At 43.7% G+C, this 22914-nt stretch overlaps 1 protein-coding gene across 4 annotated transcripts in view; it reads right to left on the reverse strand.

Moving 5' to 3' along the window:
• The window catches only part of LOC133342293 (BTB/POZ domain-containing protein 3-like), a 43409-nt gene that overhangs the window by 16275 nt on the left and 4220 nt on the right, over nucleotides 1–22914 (reverse strand). For 3 of the 4 annotated variants that reach the window (XR_009755111.1, XM_061551367.1, XM_061551366.1), the window contains exons 2-4: nucleotides 11881–12133; nucleotides 7263–7353; nucleotides 2599–2717 (exon numbers count right to left, since the gene is read on the reverse strand). Coding sequence is in view for 3 of the 4 variants with exons in the window: in XM_061551367.1 (XP_061407351.1) it covers nucleotides 2599–2717; nucleotides 7263–7353; nucleotides 11881–12005 (335 nt within the window). In the remaining variant the exon portion in view is untranslated. The remainder of the gene's footprint in view (nucleotides 1–2598; nucleotides 2718–7262; nucleotides 7354–11880; nucleotides 12134–22914) is intronic. The other variant, XM_061551368.1, reaches the window with a different exon arrangement.

Genomic DNA, 22914 nt, shown 5'->3' on the forward strand with positions numbered 1-22914 from the left:
CAATGCATACAATCCAAGTGTGATATAATTGTATTATCAACTCATTTGGCCCACCAGAAGCATATTAAAGTACTGTATGACACTCGGTAAGATAAAGGTTTTCCATGTTGAGCTGGGTGGCACTGTGGCAGAGTCGTCAAGTCTCAAAAGGAGGGTTAATTACTGGTCGGTGGTTACACTGGCACCACTGTTCCTTTGTGGGTAATAAAACAAGACAACCCACTTTCTGGTAGGGTAATAGTGGTCATCCTGTGGAGAGAATGGCCCCCGCCATAGGAATGTGGACTTTACATCAGTGACTCAGATCTGACCATGGCGGTGAGCACCACTCAAAACACAAACGTGAGGAACTGAACATTTGAATCATATGACCACTTTAATAAAATCAGATGGCAGTCAATTTTAGGAATTATTGCAAGGATTTTTTTGTGCACATCCAGATCCTAACGAAATGTATTAAAGATGGTGTACTCGTGTGAATGACGTCAGAGGTACTTTAATGACCACCCAACAGGACAGTTTATCGGGTTGCTACAGGAAATTAATCAGAATCTGTGCCAAATGGCCCAGCGGCGACGGTGCACTATCTTCACCACGTTGAGTCAAAATAAATTGCAAGGGTGAGACAAAACTTACAGATGGTACAATTACATTGCCTCATCTTAATAACATGAATACAAGAAGCATAGCATTAACTTTTCGTGAGCCACTTAATGTTACCTCGTCCTGAATGCCTGCTGAAGTGAAATAACCTTTCTCGAGGTCAAACTGCCACAAAGCAATGCTTGCCACACGGATGACAACAGAGCCATAGATACTCTCATTCATGAACAAATACATGTAGGGTTTATCCTACTTTGACATTTTACATTGGACTGCAACCAAACGTGCAGTGCATGCCGAGGCAGAGGTAACACTTGTTTTATTTATTTTCTCCATAGAGGGGAAAAAAATATACAAGAAAACAATTGTAAAATGTCTTTAGCGTCTGCGTCACTTTGAGTGGATGGCCATTTATTTACTTATATAGCGAGTTTGTACAAACGTGTACCGATTCTACGTTTGAGAACATATTACAGTATTTGCAATAGTTTATTTACGCATTTCACATGGACATATCAAAACTATACAACCGAGGCCACTTTTGACACCGAGTGAACAAAAAGCAACGAAGGCTTAAAAACGAGATGCTTGTGGCACTAATTACATAAAGCCAATGAACCTTACTTGCATGCATTGCGTAACGTAAATGCAACTACATTCCAGATCCATTGGTCATCACCAGAGGTTTCACTGCCTGCGTCAATTGCCTTGGAATTAAACGGCGTCGTCACATGGCTGCGACCGAAGGCAAAGTCTGTCACGTAGCCCATACACCGACTCCTGGGGACAAACCGGATTTAAACGCGAAATTTGACCCAAATGGCACACACGCCAGGCTTGTTGCGTTGGCAGCCAGGTGGCCCAGACGGCTAAAAGTTTAGAGGCTGTTTGTCAGCAGTTAGGATACATTTGTCAGAAGTCAAAAGCCTGCAGCAGTCTTCTGCATAGCAATTACCAACAGCACAGTAAAATGCTTGGCTAATCACAGAACAGTCAGAATAATAATGGTTCATGGCATTGAGCATTCAGTACCTTGTTTGAAGTGCCATTCAATGGCTGAAGCCATCCATATGAAGGGTATTTCAATTAAAATGTGTATATACACACACGGTTGACTGCAGATGTGTAATTGTGGACTCGATGATGATGCAATTTCACGCAGAGATTTTGGCTGGCTAGCTCTCAAGAAATATTAATTTATTATAGACAGATTGAAAATGTCAGTTACAAACAGTTATGGATCTGGCCATGCAGTGTTAAAGCCACTACTTGAAGGTTTAGCTCCAGGTGTCAGGAAGAAAGTGGTCTCTGCCAATTATACCTGGGGAGTACTGATGTGAAACCTCAAAAATGTTTTGCATTAAGCCCTCAATCCACATTTAATTGCTACTGAACATCTTGCATGAAATGCAGCCAACGAATTGCATATGGTGGTGAAAAGTCATTTGTCTTACCACTCGGGGGTCAAGTTTATTTTTTCATTAACGTCAGTGCTGCTAAAAAGTGCTCTGGGATGCATGTTAAGTGCTTGAGATACACTCGGAGATTTACTGAGTATCTCTCGATTAAAAACAATACATGCAAAGCTCCCAGGGCGACCTGTTTATGGCCAAGATGACAGCATGCACCTCGGACGTAATGCACCTTTGTCGGACGTGCTGTGTTTAACAGTCATTTAAATGCAGCGCATGTACTAATATTAATACACTCAGGTATTGGTTCACAGTGTTGCACGTTTGTCTTGATTTTTAACTACCGAGGCTTTTGATCAACGACTACAGCATCTCTTAAACATCCCACCATGTTATCCAATACCTTGCACATGTCCATCACACGCACTGCCGTGTAGATATCGCCGCCTGTCTGATTTGAGTAACCCATCACAATAAGATGCTCGCAACACAACCACTTCACAGCTCTGAGCTATTTCGTGAGTGACACTGAGCCACGAGGGGAGGATATAGAGGCTTTTAGAAAAAAATTGAAAAGGCTTACTTCAACATGGCGAGGAAGGCAGGTGGCTCTGCATCAGGAATTACAATTTCAGACTTCTCTTCGGCAAGCTCTCCATAGAACATGGCATAGAAGACCGAGCTGCTCACCCCCAGCAGGTACTGCAAAAGCAGAGTTGAACGTGTCAAGATTTTGACGTGCAGCAGTCAAACACACGTCTCTTTGCTACGGCACAGCAGGAACAATACGGGGGTGTGGAGACGCTTCAATGAGGAGTGCCAAGAGCTGCGAGTTGGCCAAATGTTAGAAAGAAGTCGTGTCAGAGTCAGGCAAAAGAAGCTCCTGGCGATAGTGTGAAAGGGCAGGCAAAGTAAAATTCTTGTTTCATACGAGTTTGACCAGTCGTGGAAAGTTGAATTTTAAAAAGTCCACTCGGAAAACCAATTGTGCAAGTTTGGTTACACTTTTGCTCATGGTAAGATATTTCGAGTCTGCCACTGTAGCTATTCTTAATGATCAAGTACTACCAGAGCATGAATTAAATGCTGCACAAGTTAATTTCAATGTCACAACATCGTATCATCACACAAGTTTGCAGGACTAAAAGAAAAGGTCAACCAAACAAAGTTCCCAAGCCACTCCAGAAGAACTGCATTCTTTTAAGGGATATTTTTAGGTGACTATTACAATACAGTCAAGCAGGCTGAAAGCAGTGGAAATACCTGAACCTAACAATAAGAGAGAACATGTCACAAAGTGACTAAATATGGGCAACTTATCTGGCAGGAGATAAAAAGACAAAAAAACACCTTGGCTGGCATTGAGTGCACGACATGGTGATCCAAATGAAAGCGTACATTTCTTATATAAGTTTTTAAAATACATTAAAGAACAATGCATTCTTTGTCCATGGATTGACTCATATTAATAATACAATTTTCCTTTTTTTTACTCCAATTATAATCCAAGTGTGCCATCAGCATCATTACATGAAATTAAGACACTTCTATTCAGAACTCTTGCAGAATTAAGCACACTACCGCATGACAGACAACCTCTGGAAGATAATAGCACAACACGAATTATGAGGTCCCTTCAATTTGCCTCCAATCTACTCCAGGTTATGCACATACATGCCCTGCTATAGAAGTGATATTTGTGGACTTAATAAAAACAGGATCAAGTAAAAATTATTAAAAACAAACAGTATAATTCCACATCATGGTCTTATTTGCGCAGTCATTGGCAACCAGGCCAAGACCATCAACTTCCTACAAAGTTCGAAGCCAGTTTAATCAGACGTGGATTCTGACCCAGGATCTCAACGGTGCTGACTCAACGCTCTGCCACGGCGCAAAATAGATCAGCAGACGATATGTCTCCTTTTAGGTAGTCATATCTGTCTCTCCACGTAGAATAGTTTATGCACAACCCATCAGCCATTCTGCCTTCTGGAGGCACATCATTTCAGGGGCATGTACTCAGTACATGAATACTCTGGACCAGTTTCAACAGTGTAATATAACACTGGTCAACAAAAAAAAGAATTATTTTTCTGGCCTGGAATTTTGCAGCTGTTTTAGACTAATTTCGGGGTGCTGATTCCAAATCTGATCTCTGATTTGCTCTATCACATCTCATTTTTATGCTATCGGCATACCCCATTTTCATTGATTTTACCCGAAATTAACTCTGTCACTTATGATTACAAGTTGTTGCGAGTCAGTGACTGCTTTAGTGTTAAAATATGGTGCTGTATTTTTAGGATAGTGTGTTTATAATATCATTTTATGTAGATATCCACATTTATTTAATATTTTTCTTCTGCAGTTTTTATTGAAAATGCAATATTTGATATCTCAAAAACCTAATGCGATAGACAAAAACTGATGCTGGATTTGGAATCAGCACCCCAAAATTACATTAAAACCGTTGGAAGACCCTGATGCCAGAAAAAGTGCGTTGACCAGTGTAATCAGCATTCAGGCTTGCTTGAAGGCTGTGGAACTGATGGGCTGTGTAAAAACGACTTTTATTTGTTACGTGGAGAGACAGATAAAAATGATATATTGCTTATCTATTTGTCACTTATATTCTCCACACCACTGCAAATGATGATTCTTTAACATGGCATGGAATTTGTTCCGTCATTTTCAGTCAAGACTAAATTATACTTTCGTGAGTATATGATGCACCCAGCATTAACAATAGTTTAACAACCAGCCTTGTTGCTAATGTATACTGCATTCAAACAGTCACGAGCGGTGGGAACGTATTGCTTGAACTACAAAAAGTTAATTATGCATAAGAGGTATTTCTTTGGATTATGTCGCGTAAATATATAAATGTGTCGTTAAACCATCAACCACCCGACACAGCCAACTAGTAAGGGTTGTCACGTAAACAGAACATGCCAATTCGTCTCTAGGACAGCACACCGGTGGTGGAGAGCCAAGCCACAACATTACAATCTAGATTGTAAATGTTGTGGCTTATATATTTACGCGATATAACCCAAAAGAAACCTCTATTATGGATGATATTGTTCGCGAAAGCCTACGTGTTAAACTAAGGAAATTATGCTCGCAAGTTGTTTGGACTTTCTTTTTACAAAAATACAGATGACCAAAAGTTCACGATAGGATTTTTCTCTCCTGAAAGCTCAATCAGAAAGCCGTTTTCTTTTTTTTGCACAATAAACTTCACGTTATTCGTTCAGGCAAAGGCTGTAATGGTTCGTCAATCTACTTCATCAGTGAACAAACAGTCCTGAAAGTCTATACGAATGTGTGAATAGCAGCAAGACACGTTTGCATTGTTGGCAGCCAGCACAAAGCAGAGGGGGTAAAGTGTGGAAAACGGCACAATGTGACTTGATTCTTTTCACCTATTTCTTTGTGTTTTCCAAAAACGTATCACAACACTCAGGAAAACAAGGAGCACGTTTGAAACCGTTTACAATAAGTAAAGATGGACAACATGGCCTTGGATTATTTATACACTGCACTTTTTGTTTTACACACAAACCGAGGTGAATTTAAAAGAAATTATTTGGTGATGGTGCACGAGCAGAAATGCACTGCCAGGGGGGAGGATTGCACATTGTCTTAACAAGAACCTTCCCAAAATGAATTGTGCCAGCATCATTAAAAAAAAAACTTTTAATATGTATCAATTAATTTCGTATTTTTTTTAGATAGTTGAAGGTTTTTTTTTCTGGCGCTTAATCGCTACTAATAGGTATAAATGTGCCATTAACCCTGCCACCACCCGACACAGCCAATTAGTAAGGTTCGTCATGTAAACAAAACTTGCCAATTAGTTACTACATTTCAGTGCACCGGTGTGTTGGAGAGTAAAGCCACAACTTTTACAACATGAGCACGAAGTTCCGCTGGTAATTACATCCAGCATCATTGGGCGATTTTGCCAGAACGATCTATATGCCAATTTAAAAACTGGTAATGAGAAAACATGTTTTTATGTAATTCTCACCAGGCCCCATGGTGTTAAGTGCAGTCTACAAGCCTTTACAATTATATATCTCTGGCCTCTCTGGAATGTCCTATGAAGACAGGCCATTGCTCGAAATGTCCTCGATTATATATTCTTCTGTTAAAGCAGTGTTGTTATTATTGGCGATTTTTTGCATTTAAGAATTAAGACAACTGGCATTCATATTAATGTCTGAGTAGTGGGGTGAAGCAGTGGCATAATGATGAGCACACTGCCCAATAAGCTCGGCTACTTGAATTTGATTTTCCAGCCGGCGCTGATATCAGTGGCTAGTGATATCTAAACCAGTCTAGGGTGCCCTTCCCTTCACAAACGCGCACTGACCAGCGTGGCGCAGTTTTCGTCAAACAACCACTATGTCGGCAGCCTTCATCCAGCAGTGGATTGACAAAGGGCTGAGATTAGTGCAGTAATTTCTCGTTCAAAATGGAAGATGCATTCCTGAAAAGTGCTGTGTTAATCGAGGATTTGCTGTATATAAATTACAGGGCATAAATAAATACAATTAAAATTTGAATTAGATTTGCACCATAAAATAAGTCTGCAGCCATACCATGGCGGGATAATGGACTGAGATGAAGGTACGCCGCCGCGTACTGTATCCTTATGCGCTTATACCCAGAATTCCCACACTGCTCAGCCACGCAGCTCACGAAAGTAGTTCGTCGACCACTGCTCAGAAACCGCGTTATAATAGGCGCGTTACACATTGTGCGCAAAGTGTTCCCCCCCTAATAGAAGAACCGCATCTTATTAAAAACGCGTTAAGCGAGGACTTGTAATGTAGTGATTATACAGGGTTCATATTCTTTGGGTCTTTCGGTAGATAGATACAGGGTTATCCATTGACCATTGCTAGATACCCCAACGAAAATAATGATCAATTATAGAAGAAACTACAATTATATTTTCAAGCCTCTACACATCTCCCAACAATTTCAATACTTATATCTTTTAGCACTCTCCTCAAAGATACGGAGCCATCATTTTCACAATGTTCAACCAGCTGTTTAGAAGAAACTCAGAGGAATATCAGAAAGCAGCGGGCTACTCACAATCGGATCACCTTTGGAAGTACATCGGAAATCCACAAAGCAACACCTGCCCTTTTCACTGGCACTTTCAGCCGCACGCGGATTGCTCGCTGCAATAGTCCATGCACATCTCGGGGGCTTAATGGGTCATCTCACCTTGTGTCCGGGGATGCGCTGGCTGGCTCCCTGAGGCCCCACCACAAAGGTGACATCTGAGATGAGCGCGTTGTTAAACATCATAGCGTTCCTGCAGCCAATTCAACATCAAATACAAATACAAACAAAATCATAACCAATGACAATGTTTTTTTTTACTTTACAACCCTTTGTCAACTCACAGCTGGATGAAAACCTCAAAGACACCGTGCCAGTCACAGGGGTCGTTTGAGAATATTTCACCATGCTGGTTAGTGCTCGTCATTGCTGGCTATCAAATTCTCTGGGTTCATAGAGAAGCACTGCGAACCACTGTGCCGCTGCTCCATCCCTCAGATGGAGGGATGGAGCGCCACGGTGACGAGATGTTAACTACCTCGCCTGCTATACAGGAGGTCGTGGGTACGATCCTGACTCTGACGCCTGCTGTACATTTGGAGTCTGGATGTTCTACCCGTGGTTGCGTGGATTTTTCTCCGGGTCCTCCGGTTTTTCTCTCCACATTTAGAATCAACATGCGTTCAGAGTATTTGGCTGCATTAAATTTCCACGTGATAAGCCACTTCGTTGAACTATCATTTGTGGCCAGGTCGATTCTGAAAAATAGCTAAATAGCTCAGTGGGCTTTACATGGTAAAATGTAAAATAGTTTCATAGATATGTAATGTTGCATATTCAACTTGCTGAGGACAGAGAATAGGCAGATATGTGAAAAGGTCAGTTTATACGAACATTTATAAATAGTTAGTTACATCATGAAAAAATACTGCAAAGGGTGGTGAATTTGTTAAGGTAAATATCTGACAGTCAGATATTCTATGTTGTACCATACATTTCTAGTGCACCACATCCCTTCCTGTTCATCTAACCTCTTTCTGATTGACTGTGGTCATGGGTCGGCCATCATTTTCAAATTTCGTAAAAAAAACTCAAAATTTCAAGAGCCACAATGCTTGTGAATACGAGGCGGTCCTTAATAAAGAAATGTATTTATGAATGTTGAACTTTTTTCGCACCGTGTGTAGTCAACTGTGCTAATTAGAGCAGTCCTTCAGAAGCCGCATGCGGCTCTGGAGGTGCAGGTTTGCCGACCCCTGACCTTGGTGATGTATGAATGGAAGGTGGTGACGGAGGAGCCAACAGGTGATGGGGTTAAGGCCCTGAACTGGATCCCAGACATGCCGAGCTGTGCTTAAAAGTTCTCCATCACTATGGAGGCTGGAAACCAGCTCCTGACCACTCCTGTGAGCCACTTTTATCACATATTGTTAATAATATTTTCAACAACTGAGTGCCTACAGTATTTTTACCATTCTTATAGCACAAAGGCCATTAGGAAAGCGCTATGGTTATGCTTTGTAAGCATTACAGAACATTTCTGTCTTGACCCTACTGCATGCGGATTCAACCATTTGCAATTGCTTTATATTTAAAATTATAATCGACGATCAGATACTGTATATTTTAAAAAATGCATAAAAATTGGAAATTAGATAAGGACAGCAGGTTTAGATGTTAGCCATAATATTAATTACATGTTTAAGTCACAAAATAGTTTTCCATTCTGTCAAAACTTTCACTGACCGTTCAATATAGAGATCTAACGAAGGACTATTTTACAAGGGGAGTGGAAGGAAATGGACGAGTTGGTGGGCGGTGAGAAATTGGACAGGACTCTACATGCCATGAAGCGGAAGTCTGCAAAAGGTGGGAAAGCATCAGTTCACCGGCATTAACCCTCAGTTGTGAGGATGACTCTAAATTATCACTGAAAGTAAAACTGCTACAAGTACACTTAGCGCCACTACTGCACACTGTCTTCCCAGTTTTAACAAACACAGCATTTTCATATGATTACCAGATTATTTCAGTCACAACTATCATGCATGGTGCTAAATGCAAAATGTAGAAATTCAGTCATTTCAGTTACAGTTACTAATTGCGTCACATCACCATCACAAGGGTATGCTAGTGCAAGCAATGCACGTAATAGGATATTTAATTTACATACAAATGGGCAGATGGTGCACTTATTTGATAATATTCCCAAAGCACATTATTAAAGGGCTAACGGTGAAAATATATACAGCATGCCTGCATTAGATTACAAACTACCATGGACAAAATGCGATATTTAACACGTGCTATACATATTCTATACACTACACGCACATATTCCATAACCGTCCTACAAAAGGGTGCAAAAGCTTGGTCAAGGCATTATCGGCTCAATCATACCTCTCATTCTGTCCCACATGATGCCAAACAATGAGCGACAGGTTTTCCCTGACCCTTAAGAGCCACAGTAATGGGCTCAATTCTCAACCGGTCCTCTCTGTGCGTGCACTTTAGGTCTCTCAGGCAAGCCCCAAGCACCTGTTGCTGTTTGCAGCCAAGCAAGTGTGCCACCAATTTTATGATAGGTGTGAGTGGGTATTTGATTTATCAGTGGAATCTCAGCTGAGGTCACACCAACCCTGCTGGATGTCAAAATGGGTTTTAAATGAGCAAGAAGAAATTGGTTTGTTTGTTTCTTGATGTTGTTTTACCACAAAGGCTCTGATGGGATCTGAAGACGTAAACTTTCTTTGCCACGTATGTTTGTAGAGCACATTTGTTGAGCGTAAAAAATGTGTCCATGGCCAAATAGTAATCCATTGAGATTATCTCCGTCTCTGTGCGTGTCATTGTACCATGACAATTGTGTTATGTTGCATTAGCAATGCACTCCTACATTTTCATGAAAAGCTCTGGACATAGAAATGCATTATTATGGATACAAGATTCACCAAATGAAACAGATTCCCACTTGCAATGCATTCATCGAATTGTGCATGTAGGGATGGATTACTTTAAATTATTTGTGTTATTGTGATTGGTTCATGTGACGTTGTAAACTTCGGACAGCATCGATTCTAACAAGGGTCAAACTAGACTTAAATCTTGAATGTATGATGGGACCTCCCCAAACGTGGCGATTCCTCCAATTGTGGAGAGGATGAATGGTTAGACGCATGCTGGTAATTGTAATTCTAACAAAAGTAACAATGGGAATACAATAACACGCTTAAATTTGTGCAAGTAAACATGAAGCAGTACAATTTTGGAATTACACTGAATCACTAGAAGAGGAACACATGGATGAGATAAAATTCACAAGTTGGAGACATGAAAACTAAACTAAATCATTTTAAATTTTACCAGGTAAGGCCCACTGAGCTATATAGCTCTTTTTCAGAAGCCACCTAGCCACAAATCACAGCTCAACGAAGTAGCTTATCACGTGGGAATTGAAAGCAGCCAAATACTCTAAACACGTTTCTAAATGTGGAGGGAAAAAACGGAGGACCTGGAAATAAAACCACATGACCACAGGAGGTGTCAGTGTTGGGATCAAAACCATGACCTCCTGTATACCAGGAGAGGTATTTAACATCTCGCCAGCATATTGACTCATAAGAAAATCGGGCTTAGGAAAGACACGTCACTAGAAAGGATGATGCTGGTCCAGACTTATGATGAATGACAGTATGTCGACATTGGAGATGGAGCAATGAAAACATCTTGTGTGCAGGAGCTAAGATTAATTGTTGCATCATGAGACCACGATGTCTTGGCGAGTCCTTCATACAGTTTTCGACATATCATGGCTAATGATGATGATGATGATAATAAACAAACTAAAATACAACTTCAAAGGCCTAGAGCACTTCACTTCAAACTAAACATATATGTACAGTAAATGAGTGAAGGTTAGATAAGTGAAAGAATGTTTTCGATCTTACGGAGGGTATTTATCAGAACAACAAAAAATGTTTAGCCATAGGCAATCCACCACAATACCCACACTTTCTGTAACTTTAGGGAAATCAAATAAAGGCACTGTTTACCAATGTCTTCATGTGATTTGCTTACTCTGGTTCTTTCGGTAAAGTCACGTAGATAGAAAATCAATAGATTGATCACGTATATCAATATATTGATTTTCTATCTACGTGACTTTACCGAAAGAACCAAAGAGTATGGATTCCTGCAGTCACGAAAGCTTCAACTCAAGATTGATTTGCTTACCACCAACAATTACGCAAGTAGCTATCAAACTAGCTTTACCTGAAGTGTGCAATATATTCAGCGAAAGAAGTTCAACATTCATACATACTTAGTGTGTAATGCCATAAGCCGTAATTCTGCTTGACTGTTTGAACTCCAATGGGTAACTCGGCTCCCAAACATGAAAACAAAAAAGTGCTGACCACGATCCTGAAGTCCGGACCGAATGTGCCGCAACATATTCACGTGGATTATTAATGACACCATGCGGGTTTCTATTTTAAAAACACACCGTGGAATCACAGCTGTGGAACAAAAATAAAGCTGCACTAGACCGCATGCATGCTGTACACAACATACATGTAGTCACACAGTGAAGATAGTGTATCTGTATGTACATATAAACTAAGACCTTATTGATCGCTTAAACGTCCATTTAAACCAGTTATTTTTTTTTTCCAAGGGAGCCCTGGGTTTAAAACATTTTCATTAATCCTATGCTTGACATGTACATGTGAATCTATTGGAACTGCCGCACAGCATGTGTGAGAATGCGCCGAGATCCCACCGTTCTCGCACTGTGGCTCGCTGAGCTTGCCAGCTGGCCTGTCCCGGTTCGGCTCCAGTGATCTCCGCCTTCCCACCGGCACTCTGCTGCGCCTTCTTGCCGTTGCCTCCAACGTCCGCCGCCATGGTTCGCTCCCAGGACCCGTCTTGGTCCCAGGGCCCGTCCTGGTCCCAGGGACGGCTCGGCACAGGCGGTAGCTCCTTGGTGGAGGTCCCCTCTTCTCTCGGAGGCTTGCGGCTCCGCTTGAGCGACTCTGGCAGCAGCAGAAAGAAGGGGAAACACCGCATGGCTCGGCCGGACAGATGAGGGAAGAGAGGGAAGGCACGGCGACCCGGACCGATCCGGGCATTAACGCGCCCACGTCCAGCGGGAGCTTCTGCAGATTTCTACCATCCCGGCACGCACATGGCCGCTCTTCGGATACGATGCTTTGAAGTGATGAGAGAGAGAGAGAGAGACAACGCTCGCTGCGTTGTAAGTCTTGTAATGAACACAAGTGCACGCTCTGTGTTGTTAAGACTGCGCACGAGAGGCGTTCGCTCGGCGGTGCTGCCGAGGTTGAACCCCCCCGAGCGCGCTGCGTGCGATGTTCGCGACGGTGACACGCGCACCAGAGGACACGTGTGTGTGCGTGTTGTTGTGCGTGCGTGTTGTGTGCTGGTATGCGGTTGTCAGCGTGTTTAATAGAGTACTCATTCAAGTACATATATTGTGAGCGTGAGCTACATGTGCACTGTGTTGGCATGCGGTGGTCAGCGTGTTTGATACGAGTATTAATGAAAATGTCAATTATATGCTGTGTATAAGTAGTATACTATATGGACTGGTCAACATGTATGCACGTAAGGATATACAGTATATATGCTGCGTGTGTAAATGTTATGTGTTGTGTGCTGGTACACAGTGTGTTAATGCAAGGTTGTGTATATATTGTGCGTGTGTGTTGTGGAATGGTCAGCGTGATTAGTAGAGTTTTAATGGAAGTGTTTACGTATGGTGTGTGTATGTCGTGTGTGTAGCCAGTGTTGTTCCGAGTGGAGATGTGCAACACAGCGTGTGCACAAGAACAGCCTCGTAATGTTTAGACATACAAGTGATGTTTGTTACTTTGCCTTTTATGTGTGTTGGTATGCAATGACCGGTGTGTACTCTATTAAAGCAAAGAGTGTACATCAAACTGTTTGTGTGCTGCGTGTATTGGTTCTATGTATGAGTGAGCGTGGCTATAAGAGATCATTAACTCCAGGGTGTACACGTGATGTGCCTTGTGCTGGCAGGTCATGTGTGAGTGAGTATGTGTTTAACGCAGCGTGTACACGAGAGTAATGATGCAACGGTATATGCTGTATATGATGCGTTTATGGTGTGTGTACAAGTAGAGTACAGAGTCTTTAACAGAGTATTATTTCAAAGATATATACTTAAACAAATTTTTTATATACCACATTATGTGTTTGTGTTGTGGGAGCACGTGCATAATACAGCATGTTTATGCGAGTATTAATGAAACGGTATATTTATGTAAATTCTGCGTGTATGTGTTGTGTGTTGGTATTCGGTCATGGTGCGAGTGAGCGAGTGTATTGACAGTGTACAACAAAGCATTACTGCAAGCATGTACATATGCTGTGTATGTGTCTATGGTGTGTGTATGTAGCGCGGAGAACGGTAGCGCAGCGCTACAAACCCGGTGATCCAGGTTAGATTCCCTTTCATGGCCAACACCAATGACGATCATCTGAACTGGTCCTGGGCCTCACCAAGGTCGACTTAGCTTCAAATGAGTACCTGGTGCGGTGTGTAAACATTGCCTCGTAAGAGACAAGGGTGGCCGGGCGTGGTGCTGGCCAACTCCTCGTGTGCCGTGTCGGCCTTCATAGGTGTTTGTGAAGAGCACTTGCCCCAAGAGTCTTTAAAGGCTATACGGGGGACATGTTTCTTTGTAGCAGAAGCTTTTTCTACTCTGTCCTCCTTTGCGCTATATCTAGTAGCCTTGCGTTAAATCGAAATTTAGACTTGGCGAAGGTGCAACTTAAGTCGCACATGCATCCATATGCCAGAATGAGCAGGGTAGGTTACGACTGTAGGAGTCTTGCATTAACAGGAAAGGGACCGTCCATAAATGACGTCACGCGATTTTGGGCGATTTTTTACCCCCCCCCCCCCCTTGTCACACGACGTCACAAAAAGTCAGACCCCCCCCTCAAATATGACGTCACAAAGCTCTACCCCCACCAAAAACAAAATGCTTCAAATCTTTTAAACTATTGTCATTGTAGTGCGTATTTAACGTGCCACTGCACTTTGATGTTGTAGGAGAAAACATTTATTGAAAAGTATATTTAATTAAGTAGAACGTGTTGTCTATAGTTATTTAAAGTTGCATATTTTGATGTGACGTCACATTTCTCAACCCCCCCCCCCCTCGTCACACATCATCACAAATGTCTGACCCCCCCCCCAGGTGCGTGACGTCATTTATGGACAGCCCCAAAGGTGATGTACGGATTTTTTAAAACAGTTTTTATTCTAACACAATTCGAGCCCCGGTCGCAAGCGGAGGGGAACAAACCGATGTCGGTGCGGCAGGCCCTTACAAGGGGGAAGTTGGACTCGCTGCCCCACACAAGTGGGGCACCACGTGAAGGGGCACGAAGATTGATTTGGGGAGGGGAAAGGGGTAAGGGAAAGGGGTAACTAACATACTGGAAAAAGAAAAGGGGCCGGGGTTAGGTTGGAAGGGGGGGGGGGGGATAAAAGGGGGAGAGAGGGGGGGGGAGTACAAAGAAAAACCCTAGACAAAATAATAATACACACGGGGGCCTCATGTGGAGTGACGCGCGGGACACACAGACATTCTTGGCTCATTATAATAGTAAATTCGCGGGGGGGGGGTGCATCAACCGTACATACACAGGTGAGGGGGGGGTGTAAAAAGTACGTGTGCGTACAGGGAGGGAAGGGGGGTCAAGTTTTGACAGATTTTTGCGTACGTACTAAATGGATGTCCCCTAACCTCCCACTGAGCGATGCTCTGCTCCCGCTCTTCACGACGGAGGGTTGCGGCCCCCTCCCCTTACACCCGTCCCCATCTCCCAACGTCCTCACCCACGCACCTCATTTTAGGCTCCGTAGGAATGGGGACCATCTGGTCTCCAACTCTCGATCCTTCCCTTTAAGCTTGTGGCTTAAGTGCTCAAACCCTGCTTGGGCTAGAAGGTTATGGAAACTACTGTTTCCACGAGGGGGGGGGGGGGGGAGGTTATGATCTTTCCAATTGGACAAGGCCTTCCCGGCCACAATGGTAAAGCTTTGAAGTAGAGCATTTTGATGTTTCGGCAGAGTGTCTGGTGTCAGGCCCCACAGAGTCGTTTCAGCTGAAGGGCTGAGACGAGTGCTACAAATGCTGTTAAAGAAGTTCAAGATCTCCCAGTCGAGTTGTATTACGTACGGGCATAGCCAAAAGGCGTGAAGGTAAGACTGAACCGTACCTGGGGAGCATCAGGGACAATCTGGGGAGACCTCCATGAATTGTGCTCTTCACTCATTGGTCATCTAGGTTTCATGCATGAATTTAAACTGGATAAGCCTCAGTCGCCATTATCTTGGGCCAGATTGAGGGGCCCGCCAGATTTATGTCCATTTCTGCAGGGCGAAATAACTTAAAAGTTTCCGAGTGACTGGTCTGGTTTGGGCACCTTCGCCGTCCGTCAGGCTCCATAGGACCGGGGACCATCTGGTCTCAAACTCTCGATCCTTCCCTTTAAGCTTGTGGCTTATGTGCTCAATCCCTGCTTGGGCTAGAAGGTTATGGCACAGGCGATAGGCATGTACAATTCTATATTTGGCCTTTGGTATTTCTAGCCAATTTATGATTGGGTGAAATTGTTCGCTCAGGTTCTTACCACGGTCTTTCACAATGGCGTCTCTGATTTGTAAGTATCTAAAGAAATGGGAGCGGAGGGATATTAAACTTAGCCTGCATCTGACTAAAGGACAACACCCCGCCCCTCCTTAGGCAGAAGATCCCCCACAACTTCCAGGCTGGACTCCCTCCTGCTGACCCACATTATCTCCTGCCCCCCCCCCCCCCCCCCACTTTCAAAGTCGGATTACTCCAGAGCAACGCTCTTCTGAGGAGAGGGACCAGGAAGGTGATATGCCTGTCCCTGCAGGTCCCCAGCATCGAGGAGACCGTCCACAACGGTTTTATCTCTCGGGGTCTATCTCTGGGTGAGGCCAGGACAAACTCAATAAGGGAGCACGGTTTTACAGACTCCTCTTCTCAGCGTTTAGCAATCCCAACTTTCGTAGGACCGAACCTGCAGGCTTATCGCCGTATGGTATTTCGGTAAATCCAGGAGAGCTAAGCCACTCTCCCTTACCGGTAGAGTGGGAGAAGGGTAGCCAATACACGCGAGAGTTTACGATTCCAAATGAACATATCAATTCTGGAGTGGAGTACCTTAAAGGGCCTTGGAATATCGGAAAGGATAATACTTAAGTGTACAACAGTTTGGGGAAAATCGGCATCTTGATCAGGTTTGCCCTCTTATAGAGGAAGAGGGGGACGTCTGCCCATGCCAATAATGAGGCCCCAATCTCCTGAGGTGGGGGGGGACATTTTTCCCGAAATGCGTTGTCAGTGAGGAAGGGACCATAACATTGAGATGTTTGATATAGGATGGAGACAACTTAAAGGGCAACAGACCCTCTGGGGGTTTGAGAGATACCAGTGATAGGGGATTCATTTTGACTTAGCTACGTTTATTTTAGATCCCGAGTCTCCCCCATACTCCCTCACCAGGGCCAAAATAGTTGGGATTGATAAGGGCATCATCAGCATAAAGAAAAATTTTGTTTTCTACTGTGCTGAAACTTAGTCCCGCCAACTGCTGGCTTCTCCAGCCAGAGAGAGCGCAACCCACCCTGCCTTGTACCTCTGCTTAGCGCAAAGTTGAGAGATGTTAAGCCGTTTGTAACCACGGAGACCATAGGGTCAGCATACAGGAGTCTGCACACATCAATGAACGGGAGAAGAAAGCCCAATTTGTCCATCACCCGGAACAAAAAGGCCCATTCGACCCTATCAAACGCCTTTTCCCCATCATCCAGGGTGACGGCGTAAGTGGCAAGGTTGTCCTTGCTGGCTATCACCATCGCATTGACCATAGTCCTGACATTGTCTGCGGCATCTCTGTTTTTGACAAACCCCGTCTGGGCTTCGCCAAAACCTTGTCTAGTCTCATTGCAAGGATCATTGCCAAGGGAGATGGGCCTATAATTACCCAGTGCACCGGGGTACCTGGCTTATGTAGAACCAAAATCCTGGCTGCGTTCATCGACCAGGGAAGAAATCCTGAATTTAAGGCTGTGTCCAACGTTACCCTCAACTGACATATAAAGGCGGCCCCTAATTTTCAATAAAGCTCCAGTGGTATCCTGTCGGGCCTCGCCGCCTTCCCCGCCGGTGACGCGGCCATGGCATTGAGGAATTCATGAGGTCTGAACCCAAATTGGGGAAGGTGATCTTGGCCAGGAAAGAATGCATATCCTCTCCGGATAGAGATTACGAAGTGTACAAGGATTCATAGAACTCTTTAAAACACGCATTGATGTTCTTGGTCTTAATCACTGGAGAGTCCTTCCCACTTCGAATAGAGGCGATGTAAGAGCAATGCCGCTGGGATTTAACCATCCTTGCCAGAAATCTAGTGGTGGTGCGGGAAGGGTCATGGAAGGGCAGCCTGACTCTTTAATAACAGGCTAGCTTGGTCATTCAACAGCCTTTCTTGTCCCATTTTCGTGCCATCTATTTCTTTTAAAACCCCTGAGGACTATGAAAATGTAAACTTCCCATGAAGGCAAACAAGGTTCCCCTCCAGCTCATGTTGTCTTTCCCGGATAAACGCTCTTAGAGCATCCCAAATTATCTGGGGGGAGGGGGAGGATCAGAAGTAGAGTTAATCCGGATGAATTCATCCATTGCTTTCCTCAGCTCCTCAATCATGTGTTCCGTGTCCAGAAGCCGCCTATCTCGGGACCAGAAGTTACTCGCCACCTCGTAGGGGTCTAAAGTGAGTTGAATTAATTATTATTGGGGCATGGTTAAACAGTTGCATGTTCAGAATTTTAACCTTCGTGAGCTGTGGTAAAAGTGGTTTGGAAATGAGAAAGTAATCAATTCTGGACAGCGTCCTACACCTTAGAGATATGGGTCAAGTAATTTATTGTCGGGTTCAGGGTCCTCCAGGGGTAGACCAGTTGGTGTTGAGATATTATTTCAGCCAAGAGAAGTCTCTGTGCAGCATTTTGGTCTGAGATAGTTGTATTAGATTTATCGAGGGCATGGTCCAAGACCAGATTCTAGTCCCCTCCCACAATGACCTCCCCCACTCTTTTGTCAATCAGAGCCGTTATTGCTGAAAAGTGTTTTAGAGTTGATGGGGGTGTGTTAAACACATTGAGTAATGTGATTTCTTTGCCCTGTAATTTTCCTGTGAGGAAAACATTTAACTTGGGAGTCCAACACCAGCGAGTCCGGTGAATTTTTTTTTATTGACCAGGAATTGCCACACCTCTGCTGCCAGAAGTATATGCAGCGTGGAATATACACCCTACACAAGCCCTTTCATGCTTATTGGTTTCCGGTTGGAAAAGGTGCATTTCCTGAAGGAACGCAAGATCAGCCTTGTGTTTCTTCAAGAATGAAAGGGTGCGGTGTCCCTTAATGGGTTGATTCAGTCCAATAACATTTAGGGAAATTATGTTGAGTTTAACAACTGCCGGAGGGATTGTCACACAGCTGTCAGAAGTCGGGAGGGGAGGATCGGGTCTATAACATCTGGCATTGCTACAAGGAGTGGACCGGGGCCAAAAGAGGTAACCATAATATACCAAATGGGATTTAGAAGCTGCTACACAAGGGGAAAAACAGGGAAAGGGCAACCCAGCCAACAAAATTTTGGGGGAACAAAACAAAAAAGACACGACCAGGCCCAAAACCGAGCCCAAACATAGAGTCAACCACGGACTCCCGAGGTGCAGCCCTCGAGGCCGGACCCTATTTCTTTTCAACGACGACCCGCAACAAGAACTACAGCACACCAAAAACGACCACCCGCAATCCCCTTTTAACAATCTGGGGATAAAGGGGAAGAGGAAGAGAGAGGAAAAGGGAGAGAGGTAAGAGGGAGGGGGGGGATGAGGGGGGAGACGGCCACGCTCACTCCGAGTCCGGGCCCGACTACAGTGGCAGGGGACAGAAGGACTTGCATCCCATTCCGCCCCTGAAAGAGGAGCGAAGATGGGTGGGGCTAGGGGAGGCGCAAAAGGAGTTCTCCTCTTGGTGGCGCAAGGGAGGCGGTGCAACTACGGGGAAGGTGGCGCTGAACCAAACCAGTCCCCGGCGCTGAACCAAAGCAGTCCGTGGCGCAGGGGAAGGTCAGGATTGGGTACCCCACCCTCCCATGGGAGGGCCTTCGGTGAGGGTCTCCAGAGCGGACGTATCTCATGTAGGGATATTTTTTATGCAGTATCAGATGGCAAAGCCCATTAATGTAAGTGCAATGCAATCTCACACATTCCAATAAAGGCATTATAATCTTCACAACTACATAATCCATCTGTCTCAGACGTACAGCCTTTAATCAACCACACTGCCTCTATAACTGGCCGGCTAGCGCTATATGGCACTGTATCACAAATATTTGCGAGTTCATCACATTGCAGTCAGTAGGCTCTTGGGTTGTGGTGGTGGCAGCGATATGGTAGTGCTGAGCATTACCCCCTCTTATGCATAGGTATTCTCCAGGTATTCCAGTTTCCTCCAAAAGGAAGCCAAACACTCTATAATAGAATGCATTCAAATATCCCAATACAGGACCCTCCAGAAAAGATCCTGAGGCTCAGGGGGGGTTTCCTGGGTAAATAATTGTCACTTTGACACAATGACACAAGTAAAATACGATAATAGATTACAAACAACTGGGTCACACATCTGAGTTTTCTATCAGTTAAATTTGTAATGGAAATTGTTTCTCCCACGTCTGCCCTGTGAGTTCCTGCATGGTTAAATAAAGGATTAATTGACCCATGACATGAATGTGCTACATACTGAAGCATACAGAATGCACGAATGAGTGAACACTTGTTTTAAACGCATTAAAAATTTTAAATGCAATATTGCTCTCTACTAAAGTCAGAGTCAATAGCATGGCATACAGTACTTAACTTGACCGCAATGTTTCCGTACAAGTTCAACGAATAATGATGTCCATTAGACACGATTTTTAGCAGCTGCAATGCTGGGATAATGACTTGCAAACGTTGTCAATCCACTGCTGAATGAAGACCTTCCCATGCTATCATGGTGGTTCTCTCAATCATACTTCACCATAATGCACAGTGAAGGTTGGGGCGGGAGCAGGACCTGCGCACATATCACTCGCCACATCACTCAAACTCTAATCACTAATCACCGACAGCTATTAATCACTGAGACCACCGCTCCTCCTTCGCAGATATAGAATGGCAAATTTTTCATTACACAACAGATGACACACACACTTTTAGCAAATATGAAGATGTAATGTCCATGTCATGGCCAAATGAACCACCCAGAAAAAATACAGTACAGTAATTCATCCATCCCTTCTTAAAAGGATTCTCTCCTTGAAGACTCCACTGTGTAATGCACTGCCAAGCAGTTCTAGAAACATTTTTTGTGGTGTATTGGAGGCTACAGAGAACACTGACATGGCCATGTACTTAATAGTGTATACACATACTGTACTGTCGTAAACACAGGTCTCCCTTGAAAGATACTTTTGGTCTTAATACGCTCTCAGCTGGTTATAAAGGACAGAATTAAATGCACTGAAATTGGATAATGAAAGGTTGAATCATTATTGAGTATTCAAAACAAAATCATGTTTTCATTAAAGGCACTTTAATGCTGAATTGGGGGAGTAATGGTGCATTGGCTAGGAATGCCACACTATGATCGCGGCTACCTAAGTTCAATTTCCGACTAAGGCTAACATCAGTTGTAAGCCCCAACCCCCTTTACAAACCTGCAACGACCAGTGTGGTGAAGTATGGTCAATCAACCTCATGCCTGACACTGTGTGTGGACTAACAATTCAGCAGTGGATTGACAAAGGACTGTAATTATTCATTGTTCCATTACGATGTCGATGCTAACCAAAACTCGATTTTACACACCACTATTAACACAAGGCCTCACAGCGCTTTACATAAAATAACCCTACCCGATATGAACAAAACTAAAAAGGGGAAAAAAACAATATTAAAGGGGGGGGGGGGAACACACAGATATGCAAGGGAAAACGTATATGTAAAATACAGTTTAATAAGTTAATTATTAATAAAAATTTGAATTCATAGATCAATACTAATTCGCAGATAAATGTGTTTTAATATATTTAGCTGGTGTAGCTCATTTGAGCTATCAATGGCACTACAGTAGTTGCAAAAGCTTAGTTTTCATCCGGACTCTTTCTGGTGTGCTCTCACATCAGAGGTCGCAACCGGGTACCCGATACCCGTACCCTACCCGATAGCCGGTTACCCGTACCCGGCCGGGTACGGGTATCCGTTTGTGACCCTGGTGCGGCCAGGTACGGGTAGGCCGTGAGTCACTGGTGAGTAACCGTTTGTCACTCATTTCCCAACGTCTTGTCTCTTCTCACAATTCAAGTTCCTAGAATCAACCCACTCGCACCTGCAACATGGCTTCATCCCAGAGGTCGCAATCGGGTACCCGTACCCTACCCGATACCCGGCCGGGTACGGATAGCCGGGTATCGGGTAGGGTATGGGTACCCGTTTTCGACCCTGGTGCGGCCGGGTACGGGTAAGGAATCAAAACCCGTTTGCGACCTCTGTCTCACATATGTATGAGTCCAAGTTCTCGTCATTGACATCTGCATTGTGGTAATAGGGTACCTTACTGCACACCGCCAGGCTATAGACCACCCACCCAAAAAGTAAAAATTGTGGTCATTATTTTAGGCAGCAGCGACAGTGAGACAACTGTCGACACGTATTTGGAATAATCAGCGCAGTATAAGCCACCATTGTCCCCAGCCGACACATACTCTTCTGTCTAACGAGGTTCCCATCATTTACAGAAAGTGAACATTGTTTTTGGGTGATAGTGCATTGGCAGTGGGTGCACAAGCACACATTCGTCAATAAAACAAACTGCCATGAAGAGAAAACAACATACAATAGGCAGCATTTCTTTCGTAAGAGAATCGACTTTGCAATCATGGTCAGGCACCCAGCCGTAGCGCTCTCCGTGACATCACTGCATAAACCTTTTACATGCCCTGTTGTCAATCAACTGCTGGATGAGGGCCTCCGCATGCAAGTATAGAAGTACAGTACAACAATTTATTTTTTATGTAATACCCTCTTCTACTGCTCACCACATAGCACTGACACACTGCATATTAAAATATGTCAGAGTGATGTTACTAGAATGCAATATTCACATGCTTTAAGGCAATTTTATAAACTATTTCTTCATTTAGTAAAAGTTTTAAACTTTGTGTCAAACAGCCTGGCACACACACAGCCTGTGCATGTGTCTGCCAAAAAAACTCCACCTTTTTTTGGCATGTATCTTTAAATATTTTTACTTGACAAATTAGTTGTTCTAAATTGTGCTTGTGCACCACTGCCAAGTCAGTATTCCCAAATAATTTGCAATAAAAAGTTGTTAAATGATAATCGAAAACCAATAGTCGATTCCTGAACTTATGGATCAGTACTTGCTTCCAATGGCAACTGGTAATGAATGCAATGATATTTATAATTGATGCATTGATTGGTTATGTATGTCCTGAACGAAAAAACCGCAAGGCCTTAGGCATAAGTCACCGTGTTGTACATTTGCCTTGGTTGTTAAAATGTGCAGCCCTGCAATTGCTTACTCATACTACTGCTAGCGGAAGGGCCTCGAGTAGAGGAAGCTGTCGAGGTTATTTGGTCTACTCTTCCACGACG

Source organism: Lethenteron reissneri, chromosome 14 (assembly GCF_015708825.2).
Source record: "Lethenteron reissneri isolate LAM-NWPU_2019-01 chromosome 14, ASM1570882v1, whole genome shotgun sequence".
In the NCBI taxonomy this organism is placed as follows: domain Eukaryota; kingdom Metazoa; phylum Chordata; class Hyperoartia; order Petromyzontiformes; family Petromyzontidae; genus Lethenteron; species Lethenteron reissneri.